We start from the raw sequence: 19,887 nt of genomic DNA, 5'->3' as shown, positions 1-19,887 counted from the left end.
TTTTTTTCCGGAATAGTAACCATGCACTGATTCACTTTTAGCATATAGCTGTCCACAAATTTCTTTCAACACAAAACTAAAGAACAGCTGAAAGTGACTCAATACAAATGCCATCATGACTTGCTCGCAATGTTAACTTATAAAATTAAAACTCAGATTCCATTTTGTTCACAGTTTAGCAAAGTATGAATTTCTTTTAACATAAAATCAAGGAAAGCTAGAGATTGGAGCACATCTTACCCGAAACTTAAAGTTCCACTCCATACGAATGCCATCTTGGCTGGCTCGCAGCGTTATTTTCGGCTTGCCCTGCATACCGCTCTTGCAAATGTCACAGTGAGTTTACCAATAAAGGACACTGCAACCTGTCGCTAAGCTCTTGACTGCATGAATGGCGCCAAATACCCTGCTCTGTGTGATGTCATTGAAAACATCTATTCTACAGTTGTTACGGCCTGACAGGGTTTCAATCAAGCCACTGGCAGTGTTTTCGAAGTACCCAATTGCAAGGTCTCAAATTAGCATATTACTGTAAAACAGCTAGTATATGAAACTTGGAGTGACCCAAGGAAATTGGAAAATGTTTGAAAAATAATTTTTACATTTTTTCTGACTGTAGACATTATCACAGAAAAATTATTCTCAAGTTTTTTCTAACTGTAGACATCATCATAGAAATACACATCATACAAAATGAGAATGAATGATTGGTACAGGTTCACTATAACTCACTATATGAATTATGATCAGGGTTTCTTCTCTTTATTTGCATATTCGTAGTTCAGCTGTTTGACAAATCTTGCTCAGAGCCACTGACGAAAAGTAGTGGATGCTACTTGAAACATCTGTTACTGTTTCCAAAATCATATCCAGTTGTTTGTCAATGAGTAAGTGTTATTTGGCGGTTCTTTCAATGGTTTCTTCTTTTTTTTCTTCTTTTGAGCATTGGATTCTATTACAGTTAGAAACGTGACTGTTCAGAAGCATACAATGAAAGGTAAAGCCCAGTCAGACAAAAGATGTACTTTGCTACCTGCTTGTGAGTAAATAGTTGTGTCTATAAATCTAAGTAGCGGTGTCAGACTGTTTAAACAACATTCTTTTGGTCCTAGGAAATTAGGGCAGGTTTGCCGTGATTGGCAGGCGTAACATGAGAAAAATTAGGTTAACAGCAAGGGCATCAAATGCTGGTTGTTTAATTGTAGACTGACCCCAAAAGTTAAACATTTTTACTTAAAATTCAGAAGACCACCAGAGTGTACAATGCACTAAAATAACCCTAAATTATATGAACGAGTTATAAATCTTTATATCTTTATGAAATATTTGAAGTAGGCACTGGATTCTCAGGCAAAGCACTTTTATTTCCACCTGCAAATTTTCAAGCTTCTACATACCTTTTACCTGGCATATTTTCCTATCTTGCGTTAATCTCTAAACTGTACATTGTAGGTACTGGGTAATTCAAGCACTGTGAACCTATACAATGCATGAGGGTTAAGTCACTCAACAAGTGTAAACGTACTCTGCTCTGAATTCACAGGAACACACTGTATATCTTGAAACGTTCACGGTGGTTTCTTTTCACACAGTTTTCACTTCTCCGCTGTGATTTTAAGGCACAGCAAAAATGCATTTCCAACATATCACTACTAGAATGGTATAAACCAAGAAGTTAATACACCATAAAATCTCCTTCTACCACAAAATTACGTCCCTGCAAAAATAAACAAATTCACAGTATCGCCGAGAGAAACGAGGTTACCGCTGAAAAACAAGGTAACATGATGAGGAACAGATATGCAGCAGAACGAAGTGGCAACCGCATGCCGCCGTGCAAAATACCGTGCTACGAGTCACAATAATTCCTGCGAACACCGCGCAGAAAACTTGTCCTCTTGGGGGGTAACTCAATTAAGATTTACTCACGTCATAATCCCCCTTCCCCCCAAACTGTCGTTCTTCAAGTGTTTATATACTTAGACTTGTTGATATAGAGAACAAGACATAAACAGTGTGACAGCGAGCTAAAAGAGGGTTATGTAAAGGGCACTTCAGGCGTTGTCTTTGTTTGCGCAAACCGGCGGGCGCAAGCGACTGTGTTTTGTGTCAAGGCACGGCGTACAAAAGCCGGGCAAAGTGATCTTCCACGGTTCACGGTAGCCGCTGGATGGAGGCTTTGCCGTGCGCAACTAGACCACGACGTTTGAGTCAACACTACACGAGGAGGGAGCAAGAGTTGGACATGGTTGAGGAACCCTAGTGTGACAAAACAAGTCACCACCTTTGCCAACTGAACCTTTACCATAAACAAGTCAGAGCTAAACTGTTATAATACAGACTGTACTGTACAGACTGTATAGCCTCAAAAACATTTCAGGATACAAAATTTAAGGGAATCTTGTGTTACAATGATTAATAATACTGTGAAAATAATGAGTGATTTTTGTTTCATTTGAAGGGAAAGTCATGATCAGTGTACATGTGTAGCATCAATGAATGAAACATTAAAACCTTTCATTTGAAAATAGTGGAATTTCAGCATAATTATCAAGGCCATAACCATTCAGACACATTAGGTTAATCATAACTCAAAGGCCTCATAGTGAAACAATAAATATAAGGGATTTGATTTGGACTGAAAGTCATTGGATGGCATATCAATACCTGATTATCAATCAATCAATTTCATCTAGAAATATTGTTGGTCCCTGAATTCCACCAATGTCAAGTACAAACATAAATTCTTTTCATGATTTCCTACTCTGCCTGGCAATAAAAAAATTGGAAGATTGTAATCTGTACGGCGGCAGCCATGTTGGTTCCTAGGGGCAACGATACACTACGCAGACCACAACACCATAAGCTTCTTTGGAACGTAAGACATAAATATTAAGCTGTTATTCTACAGTACACTGAACAACCCACTGGTTTCAAGCAATTCAAGAGAAAGACATTGTGCTCAATGAAGCGGGTATATCATGTATTCGCTAATCGCAATACTAAAATATTTATGGCAAATTTTGTTTGATGAGAATAATTTATCTTCATACGGTTGATGGATGGTTTTTCTACGGGCTTCACGTGTTTTCAGCTTATCAAGTAACCACAACAGGGTCTCTATGCAACAGAGCAATTATGGCCCACATATAGACATGACATGTACATGTACATGTACCTATCTCTATATGTAACTTGCAAGAAATTGAAGAAAGAAACCGTAAAAAGCATAATGTAACTGTGTAGTAGACATACAATAGATCATTGTGTCTTCTATTGATAGAGTATATAGCTTAGAATCTATGTGTAGATAGTACTTACTACATTAATGTATAACTAGCCAAAACTAGTACTAGTAGTAGCCCTAGCCTTTTACAGTTATGATAAAATGCTTTACATTATACATTGTGACTCTTATATCAATATTGTACATTAGAATCTATGTGTAGATTGTACCTAGATTAATGTAACTAGCCAGCACTAGTACTTGTAGTACTGCGTCTTTTACAATGCTAAAATGCATCACATTGTAGTATTTGTACATTGTGACTCTTTTATCAGTATTATACTGTATTAGAATCTATGTGTAGATTGTACTTAAGATTAACATAACTGGCCAGTAGTCTTATACAATTTGCTTTGCCTTACATTGTACCTGTTACAACAATTATTCATGTAGTTGTGCAAAGAACTTTGACCTAAACTTGACTATATAGGTCAGTTCAATATCATCTCTTGATTGTCTTATGATATTCAATAAACACATGCTAGTAAATGATATCCATTGGCTGGAATATGGGCAGAAGTTTTCTTCCTGTTTCAGTAATACTATAATAGCAGGGTATCTTTTTACAGGTAGGGGTTGCTTGCTCTTCCCCCTTTAACTTGCTTGAGGCACCTCCTCAAACACGGGACCCCATTTTACGTCCCTTCCAAAAGACGGGTGCAGCCCCAACCAAGATACCCTTCCCATGATACGAACCGGGGTCTCCCAGTTACCAACTAATTTGAACCAGGAGCTCATCTGTGAGGCTGCCACCAGTTGAGCTATATATAATATGGACATCACAATGATATTTAGTCAGGTACATACTGTAGGCCCAAAAGTGTTGATCTAATGAAATGAATGAATGAAATGTGACCCTAAAGGGACCTCTGGTATAATCTCAGGCTGTTCGTGCAACTGCACGGCGGCTTCGCCACGGCACGCATTTTTGGCCAAGCACACAGGGTTACCCCTTCTCTTCTCGATAATAATTGTGTTGGGTTCTTTTACGTTTGACACTTGAGGCTTATGCCCGAAGCTCCCTCATACACGGGGCCTCCGGCTTTGAGTCACCACCCGAAATGACGAATGCAATCCCTTACAACATGTCCGAGCTGGAGTCGACCCTAGGATCAAACTCGGGCCCCAGGATCCACGGAATTTGATCCAGATGGCAAAGCAGCAGGGTTGCGTTACCGCTTGCACCACGGGGACATGTATGCTGACATTTCATCCAGCAACAGGTTGTGAAATAAAGGCTTAGATTCTTCAGTTTCCTGTATTAAGAAATTCAATGCTCTCTAAGCAGAGGAGGGGTTCCGGCAGGTTTTGACGTGTTTTAGGCGTTTTTGTCAGGCTTTCTACTTTGTCATTTTTCTTTTTGTCTCAGACAAAAAAAAGATAAAGTACTAGTAGAAAGCCAGACAAAAACGCTTAAAAATGCGTCAAAAAACGTCGAAAATCTGCCGGAACCCCTCCTCTGCTTGGAGAGTATATAATTATAAAGAAGACAATTAAGAGTACATACCCCATGCTTTGAAGGTGGTAGAGGCTTTAGGAATGGCAGGACGTTCTTCCGATCTTGTCTCTCTGCTTTGCTCACCTGAAGTCTGCAACAGTAAGGTACAAAAGGCAATAAACAACTGAAAATGCTGCACAACTGAGTCATTAAAAATTAATGAACATGCAGAGTTACTAAAAATAGCAACACCGCTTGGTGTTCACTGAACCGTTTTATACATATTAGCCAATATAAAATTGTCAAGGAACAGAACAACATTCCGTTTTCACTGTACGTACTTCTTTGCTCTTTTTGTTATTTTCTTTTAAAAATGTTAATGATACAAGCGTAAAATGGATAATGGATTTTCTTCAATAAAGACAAAAGACAAATGCATGAGCCTTAGATCTTCAAAAAGCCAAGGACAAAGCCATTTCTTGGCAATATCAGGGCACAGACTACAAAGTTTAACTTAAAGACTGTAGTTGAACACAAAAAAACACGAAAAAGATACAAAGGTTACAATCAAATCACCATTGCAGTTCCAAAGTGGTTTCAAAGTACATGTAGTTTGCTAGAGGGTAAAGAAACATTTACTAGTAAGACCTCACAATAGTAAACGACCTGAAAATCAAGGAGGTCCTTTCAAAACCCTCTTGACATGTTCTTAAAGTAAAAGGGAAATACTTACTTCTTATCAGTGTTGTAGCTCATGGTAAGGTCCTCAAGACTCATAGCTTTCAAACTCCTTTGTCCTCTCACAAAACACTCCTTCCAAACGCCACAATCATATCATGATCTGGACTTTCCCTCAACCCACAGCAACCTGGGAAGGAGAACAGTATGTTAGTTCTGTTGCCGTGACAACGGTGATTGATGGACAATTAGGAGACCGGTAACAAGCCCTGGGAAGGAGTGGCTTTGGGAAAGCGTGTTTTGATGGAGAGTTATGCACAGTAATTGCAGATTAGGACGTCAAGAAAATATTCACAGGCAGTTCTTTAAATCCATTTATACGTATTATTAGGTTTACATTTTCGACAGGTTTTGAGACATTTAGATCTTATCCTACAAGGTTTTAGAGCGTCTTACCAATTATCGTTGATTAGGAGGTCAAAATATATTCACAGGTAGCTCTTAAGAGCCATTTACACATTGTCAGATTTAAGTTTCGACAGGTGCAAAAAATTTATTATTTTCATCTGACAGACTTTTATCAAGTCATACCAGGTATTCATTGATTAGGATTAACGCATTATTAGTTTAGGATACTTGGAAGAATTCATGGCATGATAAGACCATGGATGAAATTCTTCTTATCCTATAGTAATTTTAGATTAGGACGTGAGGAAAAATTCTCATGGACTCCTTTACAACAATTTACATTATCGACTTTTTGTTCGATAGGTTTTGGTTAATGTTACAATGAACAACACAATAATATACATACAACTCACTTGACTAATCCTACTAGTACTAAGTACAGGCTTTTAGCAAAGCTTACCAGTAATCTTTTATAAGAACGTCAAAAGACCAGTCCTTGGCGACCATTGTCAGCTTAAAATGCCGGAAATTTAGGACAATTCAAAACGTGCTACAGTAACTGTTGCAACAAAGAAGCTGAAAACATACATGTACATTCAATTCTTCCGAATATCTGATAAAGTACTCTAAATCCTCCTGGGACAATTCAAAACCACCCTTTTGCCCTGGAAATGTCGAGAAGTCAGTTAAGGACAGTTCCGCACACTTTTTTTCTCTTTTCCTTCTTGGAGATCTTAATGGTTAAGAAAGTTGCCACCATAGCCTGTGAGTCTAAATAACAAACTCAAGACGTTATCTTTAACCTTCTCCCTGCTGCCTAACTCTGTAACCAGTAGAGAATGGGGTGCCAAATGTTAACGACTACTTCAGTTTATTTGCATCAAGATTCTTACAATATATCCCAGACTGAAAAGAAAATGAAAAAAAAATAGTGCGTAATTTCAGATATCATTAACCAGCTTCAACTTTTTACATATATAGACACCTAAGTTTACAATTTCTCTTTAAGGCTTTGATATAGATAATGCTTTATGTATACATAGAATGTAGAGTATTATTAGGGAAACAAGCCTTAGGGCGCTGTGCCCCCATGCCCTGACCATACGCCCCATTACCCTGCTGAACAAATTCTCTGACAAGCATAAAATTCTGATTACCCAGGGATGCTACTAAATATATGTCACATGTGGTTAGTCTTCAGCTGTGACCTGTCTGAGAGTAATTTTGCCCCTCAGGAAGCCTAGAATGCCCCATTTTAACTTGGAATTGTATAAACTTCACATTGGAAGGGGGAAAACTCCCTCGCAATGCTCCCCCTTGCAAGTTTTTCCTATAAAAACCTTTATAAAGCTGCTTATCATCAACTCTAACCACCATGCCAACACAAAACTGCAGGGACAGAGTGGTCACACCCCCTCCCTTTGTGCAAGCACTTGAGAAAGGGTCAACAAATTTATCATGTCCCAAAATATTGATCAGTTTAACTGTAAGACCCAATATATATACAAGCTACATGTAAGTTTACTTTGTGCTGCTGTAATTACCATAAACTACCGTATAAATCTTGAATGAAATACCAATGAGTGGTAAACTTAATATGGCCAATTAAGTCAATTAATCTAATGTTTGTGCTTTAAGTTAAGCCAACAATTATGTTTAATCAAAGCTGGATTCTAATAGCTACCAGACCCTCAGGCCACACCAATTTGATTTCTTGGTTAACAGAATTTTTGAAAAAATGCTAGATTGGAAAATCAACAGGAAAACAGAATCTCACAGGAAAGTTTGTTCTTTGGTGCACACAATTTCAGGGAGTGAACAGGGTCAGGTGCAAGTTTTCACCCTATAGCCTTCTGTTTTAATGATGTCCTCATCATGAAATTTAAAACAAAATCCGTTAACCAAGAAATTAAATTGGTGTGGCCTTAGGGAGCACATTCGAGAAAATGAGAATACATTTTTTTAACAAACAGTTTAGAATAAGACAATATTGAAAAAGGACAACTGTTACAAAACGCCAACCATTCACAAAGATACATTCTATTGATTGATTGATTGATTGATTCTATGGCAAAACCTTCAAACTGTCACCATATCTCATTATTCTTTATACAAAGTACAAAAATTTTATTTCTTTGTGAGGGAAAGAACAAACGTTATCTCAAACCATTTGTTACCCCTAGTTATGTGCGTCCCACACTATCGCAAAGTCTGTGTATACCTGTTTGCCTCTGATACCTGAACACAGTTTGTAAAATTTATCAAGGGACAGTCCAAACACGGGCACAAACAAGCACACACACAGCAGATAGTAGTCAAGGTACGTTTGTCCATACGTGCAGGCTGGTGTCCACGAGTTTGGGTTAGACTTAAGTTGGGCAGACAAAAGTTTACCTGTGTGTGTTCAGTTTCTAATATGGTGATCTCTCCTTTTGCAAACAGGTGAAAATTTTAATTTGAACTAGATAAAAAATTGGCAAAATATTACCTTAAGGCCACACCAATTTAATTTCTTGGTTAACGGATTTTTATTTTCCAAAAAAAAATAATAATTTTAGAAAAAAAAATTCATGAAAACAGAAGGCTGGGCCAGCCTTCTGTTTTCATGATTTTTCTTTTCTACAATTTTTTTTTTTTTTTGAAAATAAAAATCCGTAAACCAAGAAATTAAATTGGTGTGGCCTAATGGACTGTTAGTACACCCAAGGAGGTTTAAACCTCCTTGGTACACCTCTTTCTTTGCGCATTAAATTTTGAACCCTGTTAGTCTTATTTTCTATCATGACCTTTCTTTTGCAAACAGGTGAAAATTTGAATTTGAACCTGGGAACGGGCATAAATCGGCAAATCATTCCCTTAATGGACTGTTAGTTCACCTCTTTCTTTGCACAGTAAAGTTTGAACCCTAATGCTGGTCTTATTTTCTATCACAACCTTTCTTTTGCAAACAGGTGAAAATTTGAATTCAGAAAACTGACATAAATTGGCAAAATATTACCTTGATGGACTCTTGGCACAGTATAATTTTTGTTTTTGTTCTATTGATAATTGAAGCTGAATTAGATACGCTTGTAAAGACTGCACGAAAGGGATTTCAGATAAAGAATGTGGAACCTGAAAAAGGTGTGCAGAAAAAGACCACTGACCCAAAAAGGCCTGTGGTATAATTATATCGTGTGAATAGGGAAATTGAATGCCTACGGTAGTCAAAGGCTATTGTAAAGTCTACCTCATGACAGTGAATTCATTTGCAGGGTTCTTTCAAATAAAATGGTAATACAATACTGGACTACTGTTAAGAGCAGTTTAAATACTGGTGAGTAAGAAAGAAACTGAACAGCATTCAACAATCAGGTCCTGTTCTGTGAGTGTTCTAAGCAAAGAAGCAACAAAAGTATGTCTCTATGTACTGACTGCCATTTTTCATCCAAATATTCAGGACATAGTATGTCGGGCAAAACGACAATGCATGTATCTTGGAATATTGAAATGCTGCTTGAAAAAAACAACCTTAGGTTGCACTTTGCAACCAAAAATGACCTCAGGTTGCCCTGAAATAAGTCTGCAACCATAACTCAGTTAAAAGAATTCAAAACCCTGCTTGACTTGACTTTTGGTATTAGCCCATTCCAGCATAATCATCTTGTGGGCTAGTATAATTGAGCATTACTTAGTTGCTATGGCAACAATGTCCTACGTTGAAAGACGCCGTATACACACCCAGTCCGATCGCTCTGTAGGCCGTTTACCAAGGTAAACATCCGACGTCTAAAGATACGCAAACATGTAAACAAGTCCGTACCCCATTGAGTACTCTATTTTCTCCAACGGGTAAAAGACTTTGATTATACAAGCTTATGTGACAACCAGTCACTGTGTAAACTACCAATTGGACATGCATTGACAATAATGACAATCGGGATATTTACAATCTTAAGACTGCGATTGCAATTTCCAAGCGGATCTTGGGGTGTAAGATTGTAACATTTTCTGACTGGTCGGATTTTCCGACAGTTTGGGTAGTGACTCACAGTCATTTTCACAGAAGTCTGCCAGTCAGAAAACGATTACTTAGTGAGTGCATACCTTTTTTCGTGAGGCATATTTTAGCGAGTTATCTTAATTCCCTGTTAATCTCAGCAGGCTAATGCTCTGATTTAACGTCAACGTTAAGCGTCAATGGTATATCATTTGTAAAGGGTAATAAGTTGCTGTGATTCTACATTATCACAGTAATGAATTCTACATTGAATATAATTATTTGTATCATGAAGCTAAAGCTGAACCCAGATTGCCTAATCATAATTACACATTTAGTAGTTTACTTCAAAATTTGAGTTGAATACTTAAGTATGTTTGTATGTCAAATTCTGATTCTTGAGGATGGCTTAGTCGACGACTTATTGCCATATCGTTATTCCCAAGAAAAAGAACAAAACTAAAAAGTGACGCCCCCCTCCCCCAAAATTACCCCCAAAGTTCAATAATTCAGACTTCAAAACCAAAATATAATCAAAATTGTTCACTAACAGTTCATGTACACTTTTACAAAGATGAAAATCATAAATAGCAAGATCTGAAAGAAACTGAGTTCTCAGTTCTATCGGACATAATAAATGATAACGGGGCTACATTGGACTCAAAATAACATTCGACAAAAAGACAACAAAAACACAACATTGCTAAATATCACAACAATAACGCGTGACCAAACTTCTGCCCCTACTACCAAGTCACTAGACAAACCAACAGACTATTTCACTCCCAAAAATACACAAAGATGCCAAAATAAGATCAGAAAACGTGATTTTTGGTCAGGAACTGAGGAAAGTTTTGACAGAACAAATTTCATACACCCTCTCGTACATTGTGCAAAAATATCGTCTGCAAGGAGTCTCGTTCCCAAGAAATTCCTCTCAAAATCTCACTTAAGCTCTTGGATACGTCAAGTAATCCCACAGGTTTAAGATACTCACGCTGTGTCTTGAGAAATCTTAAGAAACCTGAAGAAACTTGGACGGAACTGAACGACTGAGAACTGTCCCGCGCCGGTATAAAGTCACTCTTCTCTGTACCAAGTAATAGAGGCTCTATTTGGGGGGATTTCCACTAACACTGCCACCGATCATTTCAAATAACAGTCCAATTGCCCAACATTTTCTTGTCACAATCAATTCTAATTCCTTACTCACTTCATCCATGTTCCAACTAAATGCATAAAGACGGTTTAATCTCATGAAGGGCGGTAAAACGTTGGAGTTAGGGGTTTTCGGTAAACCCTACATGTAGCCTCGAAAGTAAAATGAACCATAATGGAAGGTGATCGGATGTCCCGAAAGGTGTTGTCTTACCTTCGGTCATAGAACATTGCTGGGAGAGACAATTGTACAGTAGTCTGGGAGGTAATGTAAAAGAAAATAAGCCATGGAGGTCGTCTAGTTTGCCATGCTATACTTGTCTGTATTGTTGTATTTGGTCAGGTAATTTTATAACCCGAATTCGAAGTTAACAGCGCTCACGGTTTCTTATGTGATCTGTTTCAGAGAAAGAAAAGCTACGGAAAAAATGTTGGTGATAACTATGTAACGTTAACGTTACATATCTTCCAGAATGGCCGATATCTTGTGAATGTTTATTAAAATCATGATCAATAAACGGATGTTGATGGGTACGTATTTGGACAATCAAATTTAGGAAATGGAGTACAAAAGTTATGTAACGTTACCTGTCCCATGGCTCCCGTCCGTTCAAAACGTTGTTTCGAAATTGATGATAGCAACATATAGTCCTTCAAAAAATGTCTTCTAGTATCAGTTGTTCGTGCACTTGGTAGCCAATTCAAAACAACCAGTATTTAGTATTCAACAAGTCAAGAATTGTTGATCATTGCGATATGACTAGAACGATTAATCGTTTGTCGGTAGGTTTATAAAGTGCCACCAGTGCATTTTGTTCTGAAGTCCAAACTGGCACGCTGGACATGGCAGAGCTGAGTACAAGTAACCAAACTTCATTCAATCTTAACACGTGTTGGACACACACACACGCGCGCACATGCACACACACGCACACGCGCGCGCACACACACCACACACACATACCGTGATTTCAAGTCACAAAAGAGCTCGCCTCGTATACGTATCTAGAGTCTGCTAATAAGGCTATGCAGATAGCCACATAGAAATACCTTGCTCACGGTAGACTCGCGCCGCGTGCACAGAACTGAGCTGCCAACAATATCGTTCTGGAACAAGACCTGCAAGATTCTTACACTGTGCAAGTTATTGGTGAGGCAACCGAGACAAGACAAGTGAAAAGACACAACTGGATGTAACTATGTATATTGTTTTTATTCATAAACTAGCATGCACTTGGCATGTTCGTTCCATGACCATGATGACGTTTGAAAGGAACACAGACGTTCTGGAATATGCCAGAAACGCTCTATTTAGGCCACAGCAAGTGATTTTTATGGATGACATCAGCGCGCTCATTAATTTTCACCTGATTTTGAAATAAAAAACAAGAAATTTCATTGTCCTCCGACGGTGATCAACATGCCAAAAATGGGCAAATATGTCGTAAACGTTGACAGTCTAAGGTGTTTCATTGCATATGAATACCCAGTGTAGTTCCTGCCCATGATGGCATGACAAGCTGTTTTCTGCGTTTGTTCTAGTTAATTGAACTGTATACACATCTTCAAGAACAGTTTAATGTCGACAGTCTAAGGTGTTTCGTTGCATATGAATACCCAGTGTGGTTCCTGCCCATGATGGTATAATAACAAGCTGTTTTCTGCATTTGTTCTAGCAAGGCCTTTATATAAATAATGGGGGGAGGGGGAGTTTCTAGTTAATTGGGCTGTATACACAAGGCGTTTCATCGCATATGAATACCGGTGTAGTTGCTTCAGATGATGGTACAACAAGCTCTTTTCTGCATTTGTTGTAGTTAGTCTATTGAGATGTAACGTTATACACATATACAAGGACATGTTTACTGTTGAATCAAGGAGGTTTTATATTATATATGAAACCTCATTGGTTGAATACAGGAATAAAAGATCTGTTGGTCATGATATCATATTTCGTCGCCTCAATTCTTATTTAACAAGATTTATGATATCAAAATTTTAAAATATATGAATCTTGTTTTTTTTGGCCCGCCTTGTTTTTTTTTCGCCCTATCTCATTAATTTTGGAGTCTGCGGGGGATGTCATCCATAAAATTTACTTGCTATGGCCTTACACCAAAACACTCGTGATACATGCGGTGGGTTCAGACTGCCTCCTGGCGATTTTTGTGTGAACGACAGCTTCTTCCCTTTTGGAGGGTCACAGGTGGATGCCCTCCTAATTGTTTTAAAATCTGTGCCGTTTTGGCAATAATCATTCTGGTAAAATTGAAAACTTATACTAATCCCATCAGACTGTTTAAGACACCAAAGACAAACGGCAGTCCATAGGTAAGTTGTCTGACTAAACGAGTGGTTCTTGTGGAAATTACGTATGTTGTAGTAAACATGTATCTAGACGTTTAAAGTAACTGCAAAATGGTTATATATCTATATATATATACATATATATATATATATATATATATATATATATATATATATATAGTATAAGTTTTCAATTTTACCATAATTCATTGAAAATAACAAACCCTTCCTGAGTTTAAGACTCCTTTAAGACCACATAAGCTAGACTTGGTGGAATCGTATCATTTTGAATGACCGAAAATAGTAACCTCCATAGCAGGCCCTACCGGGCATCTTTGGGGGGCTTATAAGGTCTTTTGCAGCCAGACCGTAACCATGAGCCAGCCTGAAACCACGGGCAAAACGGTTTCAGACTGGCTGATGCTTACGGGCTGGCTGCAAAATGTGTATTACAGCCCCAGCCTCCCCCCCCCAAAAAAAATGCTCGGTAGGCTAAGAAAATAGGTCGCTCTCAGCAGACAACTTTGAGTCATCACATGTACAGTTCAGTGAACAAGTGGGGCATGGGTGCATGTGCATAACCCACTGAAAGCTGGTCCCTAGGGTGGCTGTTTAGTAACAACTTTCACGTTCCCAAAAATCATCATGTTACCCCGTGCAGAGAAGTTCACCACTGACGGAGGTCAATTCCATGGCCATGAAAGTCGAAAATTCACGATCTTTGGATATTCCTTCTAACCTAACTAAATTTTTCACAACCTGTCATTTTGTAATTGATGCCTAGCCTAGTTTGTGCACCTAGCAGAGTTGTCAGACAGGATCTTGCCACTACCGCATGATGCAGAAATGTGGTTCAACATGTAGATCGGTTCATGCAGAGAACCGATTCGACGTTTGCTTGATTTTCTTGAGAGTTTTTGTTTGCGGATGTCTTTGTAACCGAGATCTTTACGTAAGTATGAATGCTACGCATTATACGCATATATATTACTCCTCTTGTAGTTATAACCAAACGATTCTTTATACTAGTATATCGTCTCGGTGGAATATTTCGTATCCTTTATATAGGCTGGCGCAGACAACATCTGTAGTGTGCTGACGTGAGCAACTGGTATATCAGATTTTTCACACACACACACACAGACACACACACACACACACACACACACACACACACACACACACACACACACACAAAAAAAAAACACCATGTAACAGTGTACCCGGTACTTGTGACCTACATACAGCAACATGCTGTATGTAGGTCACAAGTACCGGGTACACTGTTACATGGTGTGTGTGTTTTTTTTTTTGTGTGTGTGTGTGTGTGTGTGTGTGTGTGTGTGTGTGTGTGTGTGTGTGTGAAAAATCTGATATACCAGTCAAACCTGTCTATTGCGGTCACTCAAGGGACTGGCCAAAACTGGCCGCTAAGGACAGGTGGCCGCTATGGAGAAAATGTCGATTATAGTAGCGATTTTTCAACGTACCGGGTCCAGGTTCTTTGGCTGGGGGGCCGTATCTGCTTGAGGCCCCGTATCTGCTTGGGATCCCCCCCAGCCAAAGAACCTGGCCCCGATAAGTTGAAAAATCGCCGTGAGAAAGCCTGCAACTGAGGCTGGGAAGCACCACTGAATCTAAATGGAAAGCGAAAGTTTCGCCTAATGCATCGGATGCACTTCGCCAACACTTCGCAAGGCGTCACTACTAGGTTGTATAATCAATAATAATGTATCTTTTAGACTGGCTGATAGAGAGTGACATGTATCTCCGACTACGTTGTGTCACTTGAGTAAAATTCACTTTCCTTCCAAAGCAAGCCAAGCCATGTTTACCCTGGGAGACCAGACACCGTATATCTGGCAGTGTTTGGGTTTACAGCGGAGATTAGGGCGGGGTCGGTCTTCGGGGGCAGCGGGGGGGTGGGGGGTGGTCCGGGAAAGCTTGGGCGCGCGTGCGGTGCTCGGTGGCGCGCCGATATACGGTGTCTGGTCTCCCAGGGTAAGCTATCTTATGTTGACCCTCGTTCGTTCTTTTGCAGCATTTCTTGAGAAAGCAACACTCTTGAGAAAGCAACAATCGCTTCATCATGGCGTCCGTCAACTGCGATGACAAGGCGCTATTTCTAGAAAATGCTGACACCAAGGAAGATGCCAGTTTTCTGAAAAGGTTCGCTTCATCGCTGAAGGCTGGGAGGGGGCCACTTCTGTCTTTACTCTCAACGATCCTCTATGCCATATCAGCGGTATGTATGGTACTAGGGAATAAGGCAGGAGTACCGGGTTTTCAACTCCTCTTCTGCTTGAGGCTGACCAACCTTCTGGCAGTTCTGGTCTGTATACTAATCTTTCGCCCAAGACTGACTGGAGAAACCACTCGACAGAACGTCCTTTTGATTCTTTGCGCAGTTGCAAACGAGGTTGGGAACACATTGATATACTTATCATTCCTTTTTGCCGCTCCTGGAATTGCGTTCGGACTAATACAAGGCTCCCTGCCACTGGTGACCTGCTGTTCTGGAATTATCTTCTTAAAAGAAACCATCGGGATCACTCCAGGCTGCAGTATTCTCATATGTATCGTGGGAGTAGTTATGGTAGGAGTCGGACTTGGAAACCAGGGTGCAAACTCCACGGAAGAGCTGATTATCTCGATTGGTTTACCCCTGGCCGCTGCGGTCGTATGCGGTCCGGTCTACATTCTAATTCGCCATCTCATCCTAGAAGTGTCGTGGCTGACAGTTCTGCTGTACATGTCATCAGTTGGAATAGTCGCTCAGTTCATCCTGACCTACACGACCGAGACTCCGGTGTGGGAGATGTCAACAGAGACAGCAGGGTACGTAGCGGGGCTAAGTTTGAGCCAGGCGGCTGCCTTCATGATTTTGTTTGGCGTACTTCAACTTGAAAAGGCGGCCATCGCTATATCACTTCGTACTCTCGTGGTTCCGTTCACCATCGTACTGGACTATATCTTTCTATTGGACACACCAACCCCGCTAGAGTTGGGAGGCATAGCTGTTATATTGCTAGGAGTCAGCATTCTTAGCGGGCATACTTGGAGAAAACACCACGAAGAGGAAAAACACAAACGCATTCTGGAGAAAATGAACTTTACGGAGTAGCCATAGAATAATTCTGTGCGGATTGAAATGATATTTGATAGAGGTAGGTCTTGGAAAGATATCTCGTCCTACATTTAATTTTTCACATATACCAACCCGCAACCTTTTACCGGGTCAATGTAACAGATCTAGAGAACTCAATACTTGCAAGGTACTGCAATAGAGCCTCAGTCCACATCAGCATGATTTGTTTTTTGTTTGTTTTGTTTTTAAGAAAGTGTATTGGGTAGCAGCATTGCAAAGTGACAAATCACCATTGACAGTTTGTGATAGATTTATTCAGCCTCACATAATCATGTGAGAAACCTTTTTACTTTATAAATAGATATATTATATGATGAATTCATTCAGCTGTGATATGTCGGGATACAAGAACCTGAAATTCTGCTGCAGCAGCAGGTTCAGCCGCCAGGAGGCCCATAATCGATTTTCGTCTTCACAGGATCTACCAACATTCCAAGAGGTATCACAATCCAACCAGAGATGCGCTAAAAGAGCCTTCAAAGCTATGCTGGCCACAAATATATAAACAAAGTTAAAATCCTCCCACACCATAATTGATGTATAGGGCGGTGCCCATCGCCGTTTCATAGCCCTGGGGCCACACTGTGGTGCAATCACTGCAGCAGGGGGCTAGTCCCACTGGCAGTGGAGTGTGTTTAACTTCCATACTGTTTCATATGGCCACAAATATACGAAAACACTAACACCCAAACACATCCACAACCACACATGCACACAGACATGTGTACACACACTTTCGTGCCGTCCTTTTTTAATGAGTCAACAATGATAAGAGCTAAGCTTGTTAATTAGGTCACAACGCATCAAGCAGTGGCCCCACGACCCTGGACAGCCGTGTTAAGGATCCAAGGTGCAAAGTACAGTAAGGTAACGGGTCTAAAGGGTACTTGAGTGAAGAAAACATTATGCCGACACCTTAATTGCGTTATCTAAGGATGGCGACAACAACGGTCTCTCAGCTCTTGGCCTTCGCAGCCCTTGTTTTCGTTGGGTACGCCGCACTGTCAACTAAACCGGACGGTCCGATCGTTCGGACACAGTATGGAGACGTGCGGGGCATGTACGCGGAGGAAGGGGACATCTTCCTCGGTCTCCCGTTCGGGGTCCCTCCGGTAGGCGAGCTGCGCTGGAAGCCTCCTCGGGCGTACAACACGTCCTGGGCGCCCGACGTTCGCGACGGCACCGTACCGGGCCCCGCGTGCCGACAAGGAGGGTGTGGACCGAACAGTGCTGACTACCAACACACCTGTAACCGCGACAAAGCTAGAACACAGAGCGAAGACTGCCTGTATCTCAACGTGTTCGTTCCCAGATCCGTTCTGAACTCCACTGCCAGGCTTCCTGTCATGTGTTGGTTTCATGGCGGAGAATATAGGTACGGCACAGGCGCTGCTTTAGTGTATGATGGCCGGATTTTGGCCAACAAAACCAACACCGTCGTCGTAACGACCAACTACAGACTCGGGGCTTTCGGGTTTCTTGTGACCGGTGAGGGAGAAGACGACGCAAGGGGAAACTATGGGACATTAGATCAGATTGAAGCACTAAGGTGGATCCAACAGAACATCGCTGACTTTGGCGGAGACAAGGACAAAGTGACTATTTTTGGACAGAGCTCCGGGTCTGATTCAGTTGCAGTTCTCCTGACATCTGATATGGCGACAGACTTGTTCCACCAGGGTATCATGATGAGCGTGCCGTTCTCCATCGCTCACAAGACTCAGTTTGAGGCAATCCTTCTCGGGAATGACGTTGCCAAGTTCGCGAACTGTTCTGCCGGGGACATGAAGTGCCTTCGCTCCAAGCCAGCTGATGAAATCCTTGATGCCCAAGAAGAAGTCAGTACTTTCATAGCTAACCCCTTTCGGCTCCTAGAAATATTTCTTCAGTGGGGCCCTACAGTAGACGGTGATATTTTGGCTAGACAAACTGTAGATAGTTTTGCAAAAGGGCAGTTTCAGAGAAAACCATTTATCATAGGCACTGTGGGGGAAGAAGCTATTCTGTACATTTATCTTGCGATTACTAAGCCCATGTCTAAACTTGAGTTAGATGCGGCTGTTTTGGCATTTCTCCATGGAAAAGGGCCGGCAGCTCTTCATGAATATAACCCACCACAAACACCGGACTATCGCCCGTTTTTGGCTCAGGCCGTGACAGACTGGGTTTTTGAATGTCCAACTCGAAACGCTATCCGAAACGTCGTCACAAGTGGTGAAGGCGACGTCTGGCTGTACGTCTTTGATCATGCCTGGTCCTTTAAGACGTTCTGGAACGACTTTAGCTACTGCAATGGCCACGTCTGTCACGGTGAAGACATTCCGTTTGTGTTTCAAACAAATCTACTGGCGAACGTAAGCTTTACCCCTGACGAGCAAGTCCTGGCTGACGCCATGGCGTACCACTATGGTAACTTCGCACACACGGGGGATCCAAATAAACCCAGTCCGTATGTCTACACCACGGGCAATGTCCTAAAGTCACCCCTGAACTGGCCCAGGTACAACCAAGGTAACCAGTTCCCCAATATGAACTTCACCACTCCCCAAAACGTTATGGTTCATTACTATAACAAAGAAAAGTGTGACTTCTGGGATAAGGAAAACATCTACTCAGAAACAAATTAGAGGGGCATGTAGTAGATTACACAAAACAACAACAATAAGAAAATATTTAAGATTCCTCTTTAATCTGTAGGAGTTGATCCACTGTTTGACCTCCTGTATATCAATATTACTGTTGTGCTAAGTTATCTTTATCTTAATCATGATCAAATCATGATTTCTGTTCTTTGATGAATGGTATATTTTCTAGTCAATCTTGATTCCTGTATTATTTGTTATCAATTGTCATTTTTATTGTCGCAATGTAATGTTATGTTAGGGGTTGAACCCCCCAGGAATCCTTGAAAAGCGCCACCAGGCGAAATGTATTCCTTGTTTAATAAATAAATAAATAAATGAAAACAGGAAATTTTTTAATGACTAGGAAAGGTATCATATGTCGTATGATGACATTGTAGTGAAATCTTGGACCTTGGTAGATAGTGTATCAATACTATCTTTAAGTGATAATCTTAATGAAAATATAGTACTATGCTAGATACGCCTACTTGACTGTAGCTGATGCAAATATTACATCTAGTCTGTAACTTCATCGATCAAATGTTATGACACTGTTACGTTCACGTCTAAAATCTAAAAATGCAAGCACTCTGAAGAAGCTTTGTAAGGCCATTTTTTAATATTTATACAGATTAGTTAATGATTTTCGTGTTTAAGGCATATCACCAGCAGATCAAATGATGTCCACATCTTGAGCGATGTTTGAATACAAAGATGTACATGTTCTTTTGGTAGTATTGGATCTCAATTGTATGTAAAATAAACACAGATCAAAATCATATTCTTGTAGGGTTCTTCTATTGAAATCAATCATATTGCTGCTAGCTTTTTATTTGCTTTCAATGTAGGTGTGGCCAACTA

The 19,887-nt window shown here is 40.3% G+C and overlaps 3 protein-coding genes and 1 long non-coding RNA gene across 6 annotated transcripts in view; 3 read left to right on the top strand and 1 right to left on the bottom strand.

Moving 5' to 3' along the window:
* The window catches only part of LOC136423822 (dual specificity tyrosine-phosphorylation-regulated kinase 4-like), a 59,604-nt gene extending 48,709 nt beyond the window's left edge, over positions 1-10,895 (bottom strand). For 2 of the 3 annotated variants that reach the window (XM_066412158.1, XM_066412163.1), the window contains exons 1-3: positions 10,787-10,895; positions 5,458-5,592; positions 4,794-4,875 (exon numbers count right to left, since the gene is read on the bottom strand). In XM_066412158.1, coding sequence (XP_066268255.1) covers positions 4,794-4,875; positions 5,458-5,501 — 126 coding nt within the window. In that variant the 5' untranslated portion in view covers positions 5,502-5,592; positions 10,787-10,895. Of the gene's footprint in view, positions 1-240; positions 344-4,793; positions 4,876-5,457; positions 5,593-10,786 lie in introns of those variants that run through there. The other variant, XM_066412159.1, reaches the window with a different exon arrangement.
* Positions 10,896-12,261: 1,366 nt separating this feature from the next.
* LOC136423823 (uncharacterized) lies at positions 12,262-12,891 on the top strand. The gene is made up of 2 exons (XR_010753796.1): positions 12,262-12,411; positions 12,543-12,891. It is a non-coding gene; the product is annotated as an uncharacterized lncRNA (long non-coding RNA).
* An 887-nt stretch (positions 12,892-13,778) lies between these two features.
* Positions 13,779-19,805, top strand: LOC136424356 (crystal protein-like). The gene is made up of 2 exons (XM_066412926.1): positions 13,779-14,206; positions 15,296-19,805. Exon 2 carries the CDS (start codon positions 17,338-17,340, stop codon positions 19,027-19,029), a length of 1,692 nt encoding a protein of 563 aa, XP_066269023.1. The 5' UTR covers positions 13,779-14,206; positions 15,296-17,337; the 3' UTR covers positions 19,030-19,805.
* Positions 15,344-16,378, top strand: LOC136424609 (solute carrier family 35 member G1-like). The gene has a single exon (XM_066413226.1). The coding sequence runs from the start codon at positions 15,344-15,346 to the stop codon at positions 16,376-16,378; it is 1,035 nt and encodes a 344-aa protein (XP_066269323.1).
* Positions 19,806-19,887: the final 82 nt, after the last annotated feature.

The sequence above is a fragment of the Branchiostoma lanceolatum genome, chromosome 18, assembly GCF_035083965.1.
Source record: "Branchiostoma lanceolatum isolate klBraLanc5 chromosome 18, klBraLanc5.hap2, whole genome shotgun sequence".
Classification (NCBI taxonomy): domain Eukaryota; kingdom Metazoa; phylum Chordata; class Leptocardii; order Amphioxiformes; family Branchiostomatidae; genus Branchiostoma; species Branchiostoma lanceolatum.
Note: the sequence above shows the minus strand (reverse complement) of the source record. Positions and strands in the feature narration are given on the sequence as shown.